The sequence below is a fragment of the Thermobia domestica genome, chromosome 1, assembly GCF_964235325.1.
Source record: "Thermobia domestica chromosome 1, izTheDome1.hap1.1, whole genome shotgun sequence".
NCBI lineage: Eukaryota > Metazoa > Arthropoda > Insecta > Zygentoma > Lepismatidae > Thermobia > Thermobia domestica.
This window is the reverse complement of record NC_137454.1, coordinates 264,127,394-264,146,633: the sequence shown is the minus strand read 5'-3', so window position 1 is coordinate 264,146,633 and position 19,240 is coordinate 264,127,394. Positions and strand designations below refer to the sequence as shown.

At 35.2% G+C, this 19,240-nt stretch overlaps 1 protein-coding gene across 1 annotated transcript in view; it reads right to left on the bottom strand.

Moving 5' to 3' along the window:
- Window positions 1–15,874: 15,874 nt before the first annotated feature.
- LOC145679576 (uncharacterized) overlaps window positions 15,875–19,240 on the bottom strand; it is a 694,799-nt gene continuing 691,433 nt past the window's right edge. Inside the window, exon 11 of the mRNA XM_081750156.1 lies at window positions 15,875–16,027. Within this exon, the coding sequence (XP_081606282.1) occupies window positions 15,875–16,027 (153 nt within the window). The remainder of the gene's footprint in view (window positions 16,028–19,240) is intronic.

The following is a 19,240-nucleotide window of genomic DNA, read 5'->3' as shown; positions in this document are numbered from 1 at the left end:
AAGGGTTGAACAGAAGCGCACACGTCAAAACAAAGACGATAGGTGGGGCCAGGGAAAGTGCTGCTTGACGTGGTGCGCGTGCGTTAGTGTGACTCGAGTCGCTGCATCGCGAGGATGGTTCTGTACACCGTACAGGAACGCGTGTTCATTGTTAAAAAATATTGGATATCGGGATCGTATCAGACCGTTCAACGTGAATTTTGCCGTGAATTTGGATGCCGTAAAGGACCGTGGAAATCATCAATATATCTTTTGGTGAACAAGTTCGAAACAATAGGAACGTTGCTTACGGGACATGGAGGCGCGCATCCACGGATGTACGAGGAGACAGTACAGAATGTGCGGCAACGTCTTTTGCAGTCCCCTAGGAAGAGCCTGCGTCGATTATCACAAGAGGTAGGAATGTCAAAGTCAACTGTGCAAAGAGCCGCCAAAAGAGCCAAGCTGTTTCCATATCGCGTTACAGTCGTCCAGGAGTTGAAGACTACAGATTGGGAAAAGCGCGTGATGTATTGTCGTTGGTTGCAATCTTTGTTGCATGACAATCCAGGAATCCTAGACTATACTTGGTTCACAGATGAAACTTGGTTCCATCTCTCCGGTTATGTGAACTCGTAGAATACTCGGGTGTGGGCCGCCGAAAATCCGCGTGTGTACCATGAGATTCCACTTCACCCCTGAAGGTGGGAGTTTGGTGTGCAATTTCCCGACAGCGTATCATTGGACCCATCTTCTTTGAAGATACAGTAAACACGCAAGTTTACTTACACATCTTCAGTGAATTTTTGAATCAGCTGGACGATCAAGAACTGCGTCGTGGTTATTTCCAACAAGACGGAGCAACATGCCATACTTCCAACGTAGACATGGCAGAAATTGAGTCCTTTTTTGGTGACAGGATAATCTCCAAAGGATTGTGGCCGCCAAGATCCCCGGATTTAACACCACCTGATTTCTTCTTATGGGGTTTTCTTAAAGGTTGTGTCTACAGAAACATCCCACGATCACTGCAAGAGTTGCGAAACAACATTGAGAATGCGATTCATGAGATCACACCGGAGACTCTACATCGGACTTTTTACAATATGGAACGCCGTGTACAAACATGTTTTGACGTCCAGGAGGACACTTTCAGCACCTGCTGTGACGGTCATGTATTCAGCATGAAACAAGGTACGTGTATTGTGAATTTCATTTTCTTATGTATATTTGTTCGAAAATTAGAACGTTTTTTTCGGGTTCGAAAGCTAGGGGGACACACTGTATTAGCAGTGGTCGTAGTTGTAATAGTAGAAGTATTAGTAGTACTAGTACTAGTAGAAGTAGTAATAGTAGTAGTATTATAGTACTTTGCAGTCTTGAATAAAGAGTCAGTTTCCCAAACAGAATATGACCTTTCAGAATACATACTATCTTTCCACTTGGTATGAACTCTAGTTTATTAATCATATTCTCATTAAATAATGGACATGGTTTCTTTTTTCAACATACTGAAACATCTGATAATAAAAGCAAAATATACTAATATTGTTTCTTTTCTCTTCTCTTTATGTTTTCACACAGATCAGTATTTCATTGATAACATTGTGTTTTTTTAAAAAAGTGTATTCAGTTCACAGTTGAAACAGAGATAAGACAGCCACTTGAAAGCGCCTCAGGTTATATTGCTTTGCTCTTCTGCCCTCAGGTTATATTGCACTAATCTGCTACTTTCATTTCAATTACTTGTACATTTAGTTTCGGATGTAAGCTTATTTTTTCATTTTATTAATGGAAGGAAATCTGGAACATCGTTACTATTGATCTACGTAGATAGAATCATAGTTGCAGCCTTATATTATTACCTTAGACAAGAATTTAAAAGATCTAACAGAATGTCCCCATATACAAAACTAATTGTACAAGTAATGGCTGTTCTTTCGACGAAAAGATAAAAAGGCGCTTGAAGATTCAAACATGGATCAGGTGATTGGTAGAATACAGCGTTACCCACTACATCACACACTCACGTGCTTGTTTTCTTGCTATTCACTTTAAACGTTCAGCATATGATTTTTGTTTCTGTCTTCTTACGATATAACAGTTTCTCTGATTTCCCTGCTTGTTACACTATTTGTGTTATTTGTTGTGTAAATTGCATTTGAAAACGTAATATATTTTGTTGTTTTACCAGGATCGACAGCTCTAGAAGTTTTTAAGGTCAGTTACATTAAACTAACTGATTATCTTATATCTTCCATCGCTTCAAGGGACAAAAGATACTATCCCTCGGAAAACCTGCATAAACTTATGTGACAAACAACACACATCAATAGAGGTAGCCAAACATAGATATAGTGAGAAGAGAGCGCAGAATCGTCTTTCTAGAATCACGTTTCAAAATTAAATGTACATTAATGAAAAATTAGTTTAACGTTCTATGTTTAAGTCCTATAGGATTTAGGATTTAGATTTCTGGGCTTTCGGCATCTATGGCAATTTAGCCCGTCACGTTTGAGCTATGACCTTCCTCGGCGACCATTATCCAAGGAAAGGGGAGGAATACAGGATTGGGAAAGGAAGGAAGGGACGTACATTTGCCTGGTATGAATGAGGAAAACCCAAGAAATCCTCATTCAGGATGCTTGGCCTGAAAAAGCTTTTTACACTTTTTCGACCGAGTGCTCCCACCGGGAATCGAACCCGGGACTGCTCCCACAAAGTTCTTTAGGCTAATGGAGACGGACAATTAATAAAAGTTAGCTAGCTAGTTAAAATTTTAATTTTCTAGCAAGAATCGATGCTCAGACTACATACACCAAAGGCACACACGCTAGCCACTAGACCAGCAGGAAAGGATAGAACTATGTTAACAATGTCATACAAATTCTTCGTGTGTATGATGTTTTGTTTTCTTCAGATTTGTTCGAGTCTTACCGATTCACACGTCTGACTGATTCCAGGTCACAACATTCTTAACCAGTTTCATACCTACTTTCCAACGTTTGTTTCAATCCCAACAGGTGAGAATTGACTGTAGTAAGATAGAGACTCTTTTTTTAAAACCGGAATTCAATTTTCGGCGGAGCTCATCCGTTTCGGATTCCATGTTAATGCTGTAGCTCCATGTCTCATATGGCCTCCTTACAGAACGAGACGCTAAACTCAAATCAACTACTACAACTAACATATATTCTAGAAAGGGCTCTGCATACCATTTTCTTCATAATAAACTTATCTTCATGTCAAACAGAACAAACATTTATAAATAACAATAAACATCCAGTAAAACCTTCAGCAGTATTCAAAAACTTTTAAAAATGATTTGATATATGGGCTTCCAGCATAAATAGGTTCTAGCAAGCGAAGTGTGCTATTTTCAACATTTTATTTTGACATTAAAGGTGAGTAACAGCATTTGCTAAATGTTGACGTTACTTTTCTTCCTGAACTATATACAAAGGAAAAATATTTCTTGACCTAAAATACAGCATGTAATAATAATGTAATTAGGCATGGTGATTTATAGACAAAACAGGAAGCAGGAGCTAGTTTAATAAACCATTCCCTGTATATAACATTAGTTTGGTAATTTGTAACGACAATTTTAAAACCATGGAACTTGAAACTTGTTCTGAGTTCTTCAAGATTTAAAGTTCTTAATATATATTTCAATTCTATCGATAATCAAATTCAAGTTATATATTTGAAGGTAAAGTGTCCCTACCTATTGAATAAACTTGTATTTTAGCATATAAAGACAAATATTTTCCGTAACTTTCAATACCTTGCACTTCGTTGCAGTTTACTTTATTATAAATTATTATCTAATTTATTACAGAGTTTGTCACATTATCTTCAAAATTTACACGTATAAATATATCCATTTGTTTCAATTATTTATGTAAAGAAATGTGGCGAAGTGGAATTTTGAACTGCACTCTCTGGTTTGTTTAGAACTAAATATGAGTATTTTATATCTAAAGAAAAAATTATTTTAGTTATATTTAGTTCCAGAAATAAAACTTATAAAGAGCAATGTGCTGACCACACTCAAAATAACTGAACTTCATCTCGTTGATCATAGCTGTTTATGGATTAAAATTGAAGATAATTCAATATAGTTTTCAGCTGTAAACCTGTTCATAGTTTTTATTAGTATTAAAATTTAGAACAGTCTTTACTTTTGTAAAATTCTACTTAATCTTTTTCGGTTGATAATAACAAGAACAACAACAAAATTTGCAGAATATCGAATCAATTACAATTGTAATCATATTTTTCTTTTAACACAAGCAAAGCACGAAAAAGTTTCGAACACGGGTCATCTGGGTGGTAGTTCTGTACGGATCCAATAACCTATGGAATAACGTAGCAGAAACTCCCTACTCTGTAAATATATATTGCTAATATTCGTAAGTTTCAAGCTTGTAAAAGCGTAGCTGTTTTGTCTTTCTATTAAGGTTTACTATATTTCCATCGTATCTTATTTGAGCTGCAAAACGAAAGATAATACATTTATCGATTTATGGTTAGGGATTGGTACTTTAAAACATTTAATTAAATCGAGAGGTGATAGAAAGATACTATCCCGCGAAAAACATGCATTTTCTTTTGTGACAGATGATAACACTGCTTCAAGTTTGACTATGCATTTCATATTGTTTGGAAATCTTCGTTTCACACTGTGAATGATATTCACTTCTTTTATTTTGGTATTGGTACTGATAACTCGTCTAATATATGCAACAAGTTGACTTTCTTAGTCACAGATTACAAACTTTAGTAATACACATTAAAACCAAACTTGGCTAACTTCAGCTGCTTCTGGTTTGAATAGGAATTGGTGCAAAATATCCTTGGGAAGCTGAATTCTTGGAGGAACATTTCCTTACGACAATGAATTGATTTTAAAAAAAAAGCCGTATCTTGATACCTCCTATTGTTTTGATCTATGGAAAAAGGAATTGAAAGGAAAGTAATAGTTAATTTGAACCACTTCCTGTTGCGGTAGGGTGTTAACAATAATTATGGAATGTTGCCTTGAGACGGTAAATCGTTTGGACAAAAATGTTCTGCTATCTGTTACTGTTTTCGCTCTATGGCAAGGAAAGTTCAAACAGAATATGGCTAATTTTAAAAAATTCTGCTTTGATCAAAGCTGCCACGGAGAAGGAGGAGGCTATTCTTGAGACGATAAATCGATTGAAAAATGCCATTTTTTAATATCTTCTACGATTTTTGTTCTACGGAAATCAGTATTGGAACCGGAAGTACTAGTAAATTTGAACAATTTCCAGTTTTGGTAGAGTTATATGGATAGTAACGATATGTTTGTTGAGAGGCTGAATAGTTTGCTTAAAACTGCTTTTAGCTATCTGCTGCCGTTTTCGTTCTATAGCGATAAACGTTGAAACCGTTATTGAAACCAGAAGTTATAGTAAATTCTAACTACAACCGAATTTATTAGAATATTGTAGATAGTCATGATATGTTGTTTTTAGACTCTAAATCGTTTGCAGAAACCACTTCTCACTATCCGGTATCATTTTCTTTATATATCGATAAACGTCGAAACCGGAAATGGCTAATTTGAACCAATTCCGGTTTGAGTAGATGGGTGACGCAGGAAAAAAATTCTATTCTTTGCACACTGAATTAATTGCAAAAGACCACATCTTGAAACATCTACTATCTCTATTAGGCGGGAATTGGAAATTGAAACCAGAAGTAATAGTAAATTTCAACTATTTATGGCTTCGGTAGAATATTTTGCGTACTCATGATGTTGTCTCTTGATGGTAACTCGTTTTCAAAAATCAGTTCTCGCAATATTACCGTTTCATGCTATGACGATAAAAGTTGAAACTGTTGTTGAAACCGGAAGTAATAATAAATTTAAACTATTTTCAATTTTAGTAGAGTATTGTGAATGACCATGATATGTTGCCTATACACGCGCAATCGTTTACAAAAAAGTCTTCTCCCTGTATGTTGCCGTTTTCCTTTATTGGTTAAATGTTAGAATCGAAAATTGCTAATTTGAACCACTTCTGGCTTCAATATAGAGTTAGCGGATGAGATGGAACCTATTCTATTCATTAGGTGAAGAATCAATGGCCGAAAACCATTTCTCTATATCACTTACTGTTTTTGCTCTGGTATGTCAACAGACACACGGGTGAAACCACTCTATAAGATTTCCGACTTTTATGCACAGCATAGTTTGGAAGTCTAAAACCTGTCTTTGGTTCCATAAATATTATTAACACTAACATATCAATGATACTCTTGTGTATAATTCAAAACGTTAGCCGTGAAATTTAATCCAGATTGGAAGTAGTTGTGCAAAGGCCTCTTGCTATAACAGATTTGTGGGTTTTCAGGTAAACCAAACATAATCTTTCTATTTTACAGCGGGTGAGTAATGCATAGGTCATTTCTACTGTATATCAACTTCACGGACTAAAGCGACATGTGACTTCATGAAAAGCCATTTGTTGGTTCCTCAAGGTCAATAGCAACAAAATAGCTAATACTAGGAGTACACGCGACCCATTACTTCGATAGAAGAAGCATTTCAACAGACGTGTTTACGTATAAAAGACTAATTCCCTCCGGCACTTAGTAGAAGGCTTAACTGGGTGGAAGCAACATAGCAACGTTCCATGCGAAAGAACGCTGTTTGTTCTTTCTGTTGTGTGTATGAAGCTCGAGTTTGCTTGTGTGTCTGTGTGTGTGCGGCCTGGGGATCAGACGAGTTGACAAAATGTTACTAAATTTTAATCACGGATACTTTTGTCCAGGTCCCAGAGCAGAACGAAGCGGTTTCTTTTTCAAAATTCGAACCAGTGGTCTCAGGGGAGGGGGACGTTTACCGGGACATGTAATAATATTAGATAATTACCGGTATTTGTGTAGAATTCATAGTTATCACGATCACTGAGATCAATGATGAAGCTTCCATTAGCGATTACTTTCAAAATCAGCTACCATTGTGTGCGGACCGGGTTCACTGGGGGAAGAGGGTTACCGAGACCGATATTTGTGTCAAATCCATAGTTTTCGCGGTTGCTGAAATCAGTGGTGACACTTCCATAAGCGATTACTCAAGATCGACTACCATTGTATGCGGGCCGGGGTCACCGCGGGGGAAGATGTACCGAAACACGTAAAAATAATCCAAAATGACCTATATTATTGTCAAATCCTTAGTTTTCACGGTCGCTGAGATGAATGGTGATTCTTTCAGAGGCGTTGACTTCTAAATACAGCTCTCATCGCCTGGGAACCAGAAGCGTTCTTTTCAAATTTCGAACCAGGGCGTCTGAAGGGGCGTTTCACACGATATGTAAAAGTAGTAGAAAATTACCGATATCTTTTCGTTTCGTTGTTCAGTTTGTTTACATAGATATTTTACCTGACCCATGCGAAAAGTAGTTATTTCAGCTAGTTATTATTAAATGAAAGTAATAAATTATTAACAATATACAGTGTGGCCCAAAGGTAGGTATACAGTACCGTACTGATCAGCTCATTGGACTTTATACAATTTCTTATTTTTATCCATCGGGTAGACTTAGTTTCTTTATTTTTGTTCTTAATATGTTTTTACCTGCATCTTAAGCTCAGAAAAAATTAAGCAAATAAACTCATAAAGTAGAATTTTATAGTTGATCAATACAGATGTGTATGCCTATTTTTGGACTACGTGAACAGATAGAAATGTATTTTGAAAGAAAGAAACGAAAGTGTAAACATACATAACGGTATTTGACTTCATATAATCTATCCTAAACCGCGGTCACTGATCTAAGATATTATAGGAAAAACGTTATTAATAATAATAAATATGAACATATAAAAATATATTTTGAAAGAAAAACGTTCCCCTGACAGAACTTGTTTACTCCAGACACCGAAGCGTTAACCAGAGTTGGAGTGGATTAGTGGGTTGTGTTTACTGAGTGGGTCGTGTGTCAACAGCATGTGACCCACTGTGACCCAACACCCTACGTAACCCACTGCGACCCATGACCCACCATGACCCACTCTGGTCACTGCATTGTAAACAGCATCTTCTGAACAGCATATTTTTTCACCCTCGACTCTAAGCATAGAAACAAAAAACTAAAAAGAAGAACATTGAAGAAGCAGTTGAAGTTAAATTTATATCATAGCAGTCAAGGTGGCTCATATCAATGACTGCCTAATATCAATATTATGCAGACAACTAATATCGATAGTTTTCGATTATTTTTAGAAATCAATCCTATATATAGAAAATGTCTCCCCCAACAAAAGGGAGTTTTAAAAAATGATTTGATATTAGGGTAACTCTGTATATGCCAAACGTCATTTCAGTTGACTTTGCAATTTGATCATGATGATCACACACACATAGTTATATTCAATTTTTTATATAATAATTCATACATTGTAGGTGGTTCAAAAAATTTTTCCAGCAGTTAGCTCATGCTGTGTCTGAAAAATCAAGAAGTAAGTCCTATTGCTACTATTACAATTGCAAATATGATGAACTGCCTGAAGTTCTCCAAGAGTACCTGAAGTTCTTTCTTCAATAGAAACAAATGAAAAAAGAAAAAGGAAGGCTTTGAAAGTAAAACGTAGACAAATTAACCAGTGCTCAGCAGAAGCTGTCTACAATGCACTGAGCAGAATGGGTCGGTGAGTCAGTGGATCGGTGGGTCAGCGTGGGTCAAAATGGATTGTTGGATCAGAGTGAGTCACGTTGGGTTTTGTGTCGCAGTGAGTCACATCCTGTTGACCCACGACCCAGTTAAAAATCTTAATCCAATTGACCGACTGACTCACACGAACTCTGAACTGCACACACGGATAAAGCAGCCATATATTTATCTTAACCTTCCTGACTTTACTTAACCTCCACTAATTTAAGTTAATCTACAAAAATGCAATAAAGCAATTATTAATAACAATTACAAACATATAGTAATGTATTTTGAAAAAAAACAACGAAAAATCAAAGTGAACCAAAAGAAAATTTGAACCCGGATTGCTCCACTCAACAAGCAGACATCTTACCGACTTACCCACTACAGAACTTGTAACTTTTGGTTTTAAAGCTTTGTATATATTGCGTGTGTTACGCAACAACGCTACGAGATGTCATTACTGTAGCGACGACCTCCTTCAAGACCCGTTTCTTAAATTTACGAAATAATTCTTCCAATCCTTAAACAAAAAAAATGAAATGAAACCTTTAAGTTTTACGTCCCACGGTTATGCCGGTTAGGCTAAAGGAGACGGTGATGATGAGAGATGAGTGAAATGGTGGAATGAAGAAAGTGGGAGGAAACGGGAGAACCCCGAGAAAACCCACGAGCACGGTGTTTGTCCACCACAAAGTTCACTTGGCGGGAGCAGGGTTTGAACCCGGGACCCCAAGCACCAGAGGTGAACGCTCTACCACTGAGCCACCGCGCGGGATATATATATATATGTGTGTGTGTGTATGTATGTATGTGTATTGGTGCAGCAGTAAGCTCCTAAGAGTATAAATTAATTCATTTAATTTATTCCCATGTATTTTGTTCTTTCCTTTCCCTCTTTCCTTCTTTTCTCATTTTGTTTAGCTTTCCATACTTTTTCGCTCTCCATGATGCGTATTAATCTTTTCGTTTTATTTTCATTAATTCCTATCTCTTAGAACTTAACGTGAATGGAATTTCTGCAGATTTATTTCGTGGTTGTTTCTGTAAGTGATGCTCTCAGATAGTAATACTTTTCCTTCCAAGTAAAGGAATATCCTGGCATGTTATGTTTTCGGGCATGTATTTGTTGTCATGTTGGTTGTCCAACTATCAGACATACAGTGAAACTATGCTGCTACTGAAAAAAGCTATCATTTCTTACATATCCAACCTCCAGGTTCTAAGGTTCGTGGGTGTTCCATGCATGTCTGGAACTGTATGTTCTCATATTTTAACTGTATTATCTCATGCGTAAAATATTTTTCTGTATACGTTTCCTGTTATTTTCTCATGCATTCGGCAGGAGAGCCTGAATCAGCTTGCTTCATTCTTAAAAAGTGTCCTACATATGAGCCAAATGAGCCTTCGGAAACAGTTTTTTCTGACACTGACAAATCCAATTGCCATATCTCATTAATTTCTATTAGCTCATATTCATTTTTGAATACTTTATGTAATTCGGCTGTACAGAACGTATCGGTAATTACACATTTAAGATCTAGATGTGCACAATTATCATCATTTTATTCATTCACGCACAATTTGTATAATCCAAAGATCAACCTACCACCAGTAACGTAACGGAGGATTGGAAAATACAAATCTGACGGTGGAAAAACAGTACATTTTACGGGACCATAAATTTTTCGCACATTAGGAAAGTTGAGACCGGTGTGTACTTGGAGAACATTCACAGGCATGTCTCGTTTGCACGTGACGGATGGATATAGCAATGTCACATCTACATAAGCGATATATTCGTCCTCTCCACATTCTTTGTATAACTTGAAATTCTCCTTTCTACCTCTTTGATAGGTAAATTTCAGAATGAGAGGATCACAAATATGTTTGTACCATTGTTTGAAAATATTCTGTATGCGTTTTTCACTCTTTACCATCGCATCACTCTCTCATCGCGTTGTACGCATCATTTTCTTGGCATAAAATGGTCTTTCTATTGTGTTCATAGCACCTTTTACAGTCACGTCAGTAACATTCTATAAACTGATAAATGGTGTTTCTTGTTGCATCAAATGCGTCGACTTTGTTTTTAAATATTCTTCCTCGAGTGCATCATCGTATGTATTCCATGTGCCTCAGCTTTGTTCATGTTTTGTAATCCAATAAACAATGTATTTTTGGAAACAGAGAAAAATTATCAGCATTGGTGAACACCACATGATTTGTATTAAAACTAATCATGTCTGCATATTTTCGCACTGCAGCCCGCTTTGGTATTCCCTGAGCATGGATTCCGTTCACTACATCGAAATGAAATTTAATTTCGTATTCCAATAAAAATGGTTCATTACTATTAAGAATTTCTCCACCGTTCTCAGGGTCACGCCGACATTGAAGTCTTGGCGTTTACGCCAGGACACGAATATTAACTTGTCCAATACATTTCTGTCCGAATTAGTTTGAAACCTGACAAAGTTATTTGCGTTTGTATCCTGCAGAAGAATGCTAAACGCGGACTCTTATCATGGATGTAATGTATGTCATGGAATTTCTAAAACAATGAATTTCAGTGGCGGCTGGTGGATTGTGGTTTCGGGTGTTGCAGTACGAACGATAAGAGACAGAAAATATAAAATTGACTAATTGACTAATCAGCATAACTTTGGATGCAAATGCTATGTGACATGTTAAATTAAATAAAATTCTGTTTTTAAAAAATGCAGAAAATTTTAACCGATTAATTCCCTTAATTAGTAAGTTCATTATCCTCTCTTTGATTGGAGCAAATCTGTCTAATACATGCTGGATGAACTCTGGTATTTTTATTGTCAGGTCTTTTTCGATGGAAAGCATAACCAATGGTGATAGCCTTTCTTGGGACATTCAATTCCTTGAAAGTGTCAATTCTTTCTCATGTGAAAAAAAAAACAAACTTCTCGTCTTTTCCTGACACTATAGGTACAGTTAATATTAATTTCAGAAGCTTTGCAGATACACTAAATATTTTTCTACATTATTGCGAACGATTCATTCTAGCAAACTCAGTCCCTGACAGTGATCCGAATTCCTCTTCAGCATTGACTGAAGAGAGTTCGTAGCAGAGATTAATGTTATAAAAAATGTACATTGAACACTTTATTCACAGTTTATCCAGGAAAATTTAAAATACATTGAGGAAATATATCTGGTGCAAACAACACTACTGCCATAAGATCCTGTAAATTTAAACTGGATTTTTTTCGAATACTCTTCTGAATTGCCCTTCGCTTGTTTTGTCTAAGCCTTAATTGCAAATTTTTCCTCAGTTGAAAGCTGGTCAATGTTTTTTGTAAGCTATTTACATAAGTCATGGTATATAATTCATTCAGAATTTGTAGGTTATTTACAGAATTAAAGACACACAATAAAATTAAACCTAATAATTAAAAACCAAACCAGCTGGTACAAAAGAGGTACTGGTATATGAATTCCGAATGTCACATATTCATACATCAACACACACACATGTGCATTAAAAAAACTACATTCCAAATCATCCGTCTTGGTTGTTACGCAATGCACGATGAACACAATATACTTCCACATGAGGCGAAACAACGCTTATTAATGTGATATGTTCTGGAAAGGAAACCTCAAAACCCGCCAGATGAAGGATCAGCATGTAACAGAAGCCAAAAATCAAAGAACATCAAAATAAAAAGCACTGCCAGTTCTACACCCAGAAATGTTAACTGGGAGGGGTCCAAAGTGTTTGAGGGAGGTCCAATACGTCTACATAATATGGAATCTGTCTTATACTGCACCCGAAAATACGATAAGTAATTCTTACTTACTGTCTCCTATAATTTTAGAAAAAATGATAGAACGATTATTTTAAGAAAAGAGAGTTCATGATGAGGCGTATAATAAAATATTTAGCCTACATCAATCGTTTCTCTGTTAAACAAGTATAGTTCGTTAAGAAAGTCTACAAACGTTAGTCAAGTTTCGACTCCCCTCGGGTGGACTCCCCTCGTGGCTACGCCCCTGAGCATTGCTAACTAGTCCCAAACTCAATGTGGCGTTCCCCATCATACAGTTTTATGTGGGAATTATCAAGAGTATAAAATATACTTATTTTATAAAGAAATATGTTTACACTAAAATACTATCCACAGAGGGGGAGGGAGCGATTCTACATACTGACTTATTAATATTTGATTCACAAATTACTGTAGAAGAAGCCTTCATTATCAATATAAGCTAAGAATTAACTTGTAAATGCAGATCTACTTTCATTTGTTTTTTCCTCTACCAGATATTTTCTTTCTTATTTTGTAATTCTGCAATCACTTTTTTTAATTGTCATTATATTGATTTGCTTCAGTATGGTCCCGTAATTTTAAAAATATGAATTCCATTTGTTAATTGCTAGTGAAAGAAAATTCAGAAATCTTATTTAACGCGAAAAACCTTCTCGTTCATTGGAAACCGTGCTGTATTGCAGAAGCACTGCAACGACCAGTCCCTTTAACTTCTGAGATATGGGAAAGGAGACTTAACATTTGCTCCAATTGCCGCGTTGAAGGAATCTGGTTGTTGTATGCTCGCTGCAACACAATATAAATTAGAGACTCTGTGACGTATTATTTTTCGCTTTTTAAAACGGATTAACGGAACGGACAGTTACAGAAGTAAAAAATATGTTATTTAAAGTGTATATATGCGAGTATTAAAAAGTATTTTTTCTGTTCTTTGCTACTATTGATAATAATATTTTTTTTTTCTTGAAATACTTTGGTCGTTCGTAACGCTGCAACACTAACATTATCCGCCACTGATGAATTTCCGTTGATTTTACAATAACTTCCATCCCCTTCATATAAAACCGTGAATACTCTTTCTCGTTTTTCCGTGCAATTTCAAAGGTACTATACTCCGTTACGTTCCAACCTTGACCTTGCATTAACGGCTTCTGAGAATTGGGGTTGCATTTCCTCTGAATAGTAAGCATTATATAAAAGATCTATACACACATAATTGATTTCTTCTAATTTTCGCCACAACATCTCTATGAAGTAGGTTTCATTATTCGCATTGGAATTTTGAATTTCTAATAGCTGATCATCTAAATTAATTTCGTCCTATAATGACCAGTCAATGCCTTCTCAGGAACAGATTGGGTATTCTCACAAGTAAGAGTGTGAAAAACACAGACACACTTTTATCGTTCACTCTATCTAACTGTTCTTTACCCGATGACATTTAATATAAAAACTTATGTATGCTGCATCATATACTTGTTCGTTGTGCAAAAATCTTGATCAAATAAATCAATTATGTCCGCGGATAAACGTACACTATTCAGTACAACATGTTTTTTGGTATTAAAATGAAGGTACAAGAATGAAATAATTTCCTTTATACCTTCACGTTTGAAGATCAGCAACTTGTTCCCAGGTATCAAAGACAAGATCAGGAGTATCTAGCTCTCTTATATCTGCTTGAAATATGTTATCGTCAATGTGGTTCACTTCTGCAATATATTAAAACTCCATATCTGTAAACTAATAAAAATTGCAATCAATATGTGTATATACGAATAAAAATTAACAAGTACGTAATCCTAACCTTAACTTCCCGTTACAAACAGAAACTGAAAAGCACAATAAGATAAGTGTGAAAATCAATAATAATAATAATAATAATAATAATAATATTATTATTATTATTAATAATAATAATAATAATAATAATAATAGTAATTTTACTTACTGAATGTTATTTTTTTCTTGATTGGAGTTCACTGTACACACTTCTTTTCTTCGTCCATATCTTGCAATCTTTCTTTTCCGTTGATTACAATGGTTTCTATTTGCCTCTCCACCTAGAAAGAAGAAATAGAATGAGAATTAGTTACTTGCCCTATTACGATTTCAGTCTCTGTTTCATCCTTTCTTTTCATCTGAAAACCATATAACTGCTACTACATCTCGTGCAGATCATCCTGGGAGGGACGGTAAAAATTCCAAGCAATCTCAATTTCCCTCTGTCTCTGCCTATAGGCGTAGGAAAGCTCGGCTTCCATTCCCAGCGGGTCCAATGACGTTCGTTCCATATCGCTTCTTTCTTACACTAAACATTACACAATTTATAGCTACATACACCAAAAATCCACCGTTTTGTGGCTTTTGGCACGGGAAATCTCCGGTTCGATTCTCGATGAGGACAAACACCTTCGTCCCGTACAACTTCAGTGTTACATTAACAAGCAAAGAACTAATACACTAAGTTTAAAACAATTTCCTACCCCAGACGTTCATAAGTATTTCATGTCCAATCTAAAATCCTTTGTGCTAAGGTATAATACGAATATATGATTCACATATGAAAAGAAAAATGAAAAAGAATTACATTTACTTTAAACAGGAAAGGAAGAAATAAGAAGTTAGTACTCACAGTTATGTTCTCTCCAAGTTCCCCGATCTACATAACACTCAGACACTTCTACTACGTTCTAGAAACTCTGCGACCTAGATTCGCCTGCTTCTTTGTCGGTCGCTATCGTTCAGGTGTGCTGTTATCTGTCTACCGAAAATAAATAGTTGTTTTAAAAAACAAAAGGGTTCCTTTTCTGCATAATAATTTTAGAAAACGAATTTCCATACGTCTGTAAATAAATATATGCAGTTTTTATCATTAGTTATAAGTCAAAACTCTTTTCTCCAGAAAACGTCGCTATATTTATTACATTAATATTCGGTTTCTTTTATATCAAATGTCAGCCGGATATTATTTAACAATTTCCATTTTCTCATCCAAAAAACTAATAAAAATTTCTTTCCATATTTCATTTCCTTATGCAATCAGGCACATCCAATTTATTTCGTTGTCAAACTTTTTTTACCGCCAAAAAGTTAAGCGAAAGTTCTTTTCCCATTTTTCAAAATTAACATGCTCGTTTTCATATTATTACGGTAAACAATTAATTTCGCTGTCACAATTTTATATTCCTTCTATTGCAACTGTTATTTTTATTAAAAAATATACTTTAGGATGAATTAGGGCCACCCGTCTAGTCAATTATATAAAAACCCAAGAATATAAAGATTATCGTTAAAAAAGTAGGTATTGGATAAATTAAAATGTTTAGAAGTAGTCCCAATTTTACTTAGGGAAATTTTATTTGAAATTTCCATAGGTTAATAAATCAAATTAACTTACACGTTAGCCAATGTTTCTAACTCAGTCTGTGTTAAATCCAGATTACATGTTTGGAGAGCTCTGAAAAAGTCGTTCTTTTTTATGAACATTTCATTAGAACGGTCATAGTCTCTGAGAAAATCCAAAACTCGAACTCTTTCCCGAACAACCTTTAAATGAAAAAAGAAACAGCGACTATTAATTAAGATAAGACAGTTCGAAACATTACTCACTGTCGTAATTATTTAATATTAGTTTCCTTTTCCTACTTCCATTTTGAAAACAGAACATCTAAAGACTTTTCAAATGTAAACTTTAAACTTATCTTTAGATTAAAATAATTTAAGGGCTTTTTGTATATTCGTCACTAAATATCAGTAGATAAAGTCTGTCTTTGTATCAAAATTAATAAAAGAACACTGTAAAATGCATGCCTCTAATAGACAATTCATGTTATGTTCAATAATGAAAATTATAACCAATGCAGACACATAACTCTTTTCGCGTTAGGTTGCGCGGTTGCTCAGTGGTAGAGCTTTCACCTCCGGTACTTGGGGTCCCTAGTTCGATTCCAGCTCGCGCCGTGTGCACTTTGTGGTGGAAAAACACCGTGCTCGTGGGTTTTCTCGGGGTTCTCCCGTTTTCTCCCACCTTCTTCATCCCACCATTTTACTCATCTCCCATCATCACCGTCTCTAGCCTAACCTGCATAACAATTGGACGTAAAACTTAAAGATTTCATTTCTTTTCTTATCTTTTCGCATTGTTGTTAGACATTCACTCCCAAGTTCAAAGGTATTTCTTATCAACAAGAGGGGAAGTTGGATAAGGTAATGAGACTTCTGAATCTATATTGGAGTTCCCATGAGATAAAATAATCTGATTACATAGTAATCTTACTTGTTTATTTTGTTGCTTTTCAGTTTCACAATTTACTTCTGTAAGCTAAAGCAAAAGTTAAAGCATAGGTAAGTAAAGTTTAGAAAAAAAAATGTCGAATATAAGTACAAGACCGGATAAGACTTGAATTATAGAATAACGAAGTAAGTAACGTAAAACCTAACACGTAACTTGGTTATACTTATCCGTGAAGTAATATCGTTATTCCATACGACACTAGATTGATTAGTTGGTAGGAGTTTAGGAGGGATGATCACATGTGTGTTTTTAGGACCACGTTGCATCCGTATGGATGCTAAGTTGAATAAAATTCCATGTAGCTATATAATTAGCTTATGCACATTCTGTGCGAGAGATCTGGATTCGATATCTGATTATATGATTAAGATCTCATGTTAAGCGGTAAGCCCATTTTTCATGTGGTCTCAATGATAGTTTCAAAATAGCATATTTAATGAAAGCGATAATATTATTGTCAAATTTGTCATGTGAATGTAAATGTCATTTTGTAGTATAGGTCGATACGTTTAGGAGTCTACATTTTCTTGAATATACTTTCAAAGTGGCATAAGCACCCGTTCTTCGCACACGAAGGATGAGGCGTAATAAAATAAAATGCAAAATTTCAATATTATAAAAAATATTCCTTTCTCTTTCAGAATGGCAATTTTAAAAATCGAAATACATGTTCCGGTATTTTTAATGAAGAGATTGTGTGCCGAATTTTACATCTCCAAATTAAGCAAATCATTTTATTCGTCACTTTCTTAATGAAGACATGGAATTCAGAATTAAATAATTTGTCCCATTTACCATGTTAGAAATGAAATGTTTGAAATCGCTGAAACACGTATTTCCTTATTTTACCAAATTTTACGCCTTCAATTAAAGTAACTAGCAGCAGAATTTTCAAAAATGATCAAACATATAATGCCTTATTTCTAATGAAGGAGCTATATGCCAAATTTCATCTATCTAATTTCAGAAATTCGTAAAATATTACATTTTAGGGCAGAAAATTTGACCCTCTCCTTTATCTTTTTTAGAATACGTGTTTCTTTTACATCTCGTGCTTCTATGACATAATGAATATTCTGTCCGAATTTAGTTCCTACCTATAGTGGAATGGGCTGAGCGACGATGAATAAATCATTTCTACTCTTTTGTATTGTTATTGGTATACTACAATACTATATAATAATGTAGACACGCCTTAATTGGAACGGATTCTAGTTTTTTTATATTGTGAAAAATTTAAAGCCTTAAGAAGTTTGTTTCTTAAATATTGCAACTATGCTATCATGAAACTACGTATGACTAGGAAAGAATGTATGCAAAACCTGCGTATTTGTTTAAATATTATAAATACTTTTCAATGAAATATTTGGATCAGGCAATTCGATACTTTTGGTAGAATAAGCAATTAAGAGTTAATAGTACTCACAATAAATACTCATTTCTTGTTAGATATTTTTAGAAATTCTTCTTCCAATAGAATAGTAAATTCCTTTTAAAGCAACAGATATCTTTGTCCCAGGTCAGTGTTGGCCCACCGGGACACTGGGACAAATCCCGGTGCGCCCTCCGAAACATTACATTATAAAAAAAGATACGAGTTTTTTATAATAAATTCTTACCGTTTTTATTGGTAAAGAACACTTGAAAGGTACAGTGCGCTCTTTACATAAGGCGCCCTTGCGAAACCACATCAAAGATAAAAGATTTTATTTATTGTTCTGTGTGGCACAGTTCTGTACAATGAATACATACTGATACTGTTGGTAAAGAACCGATGAAGGGCACAGTGCGCCCTTTACGTAAGGCGCCCTTTTGCGAAACCACATCAAAGATAAACTGTTTTATTTATTCTTCTGTACAACACAGTTCTGTACAATAAATACATACTGTTACTGTTGATAAAAAAATCCGTGAAGGGCACAGTGCGCCCTGTGCATAGAGCGCCCTGCGAAACATCACATTATGGATAAGTGGTTTTAGTTCTCCTGTATACCAGTTTTGTATAGTAAATTCATGTAGTGGCTGTTTGTTAAGAACCTGCACCCTTATACAGTGAATGGTACAGTGCTTCCTTACAAAAGGCAGTCTGCGAAATATCACAATATATATTTTTTTTATTCTTCTGTATACCAGTTTTGTACTATATATATATATATATATATATATATATATATATATATCCATACAGTTGGTATTTGCAGAGAAGAAGTAAAAGATCACTTTTCACAAAATATGTATATTGTTGTTGGAAAAAATGTAAAAACAGCCATAACTCAAGAATAAGACGTGGGATCGAAGTTGGGTAAAACAGAATGTCCAATATGTTTAGTCGATTCCATTTGTGTACATTAGGATATAATGCAGTGGCGGTGCAAGGGCGACTTAAAAAACGTGAGTGTTTCTTTGAATATATTATCAAACGAGTATATTTTTCGACGTTCTAATGTACCTTGGAGCTGGATAGA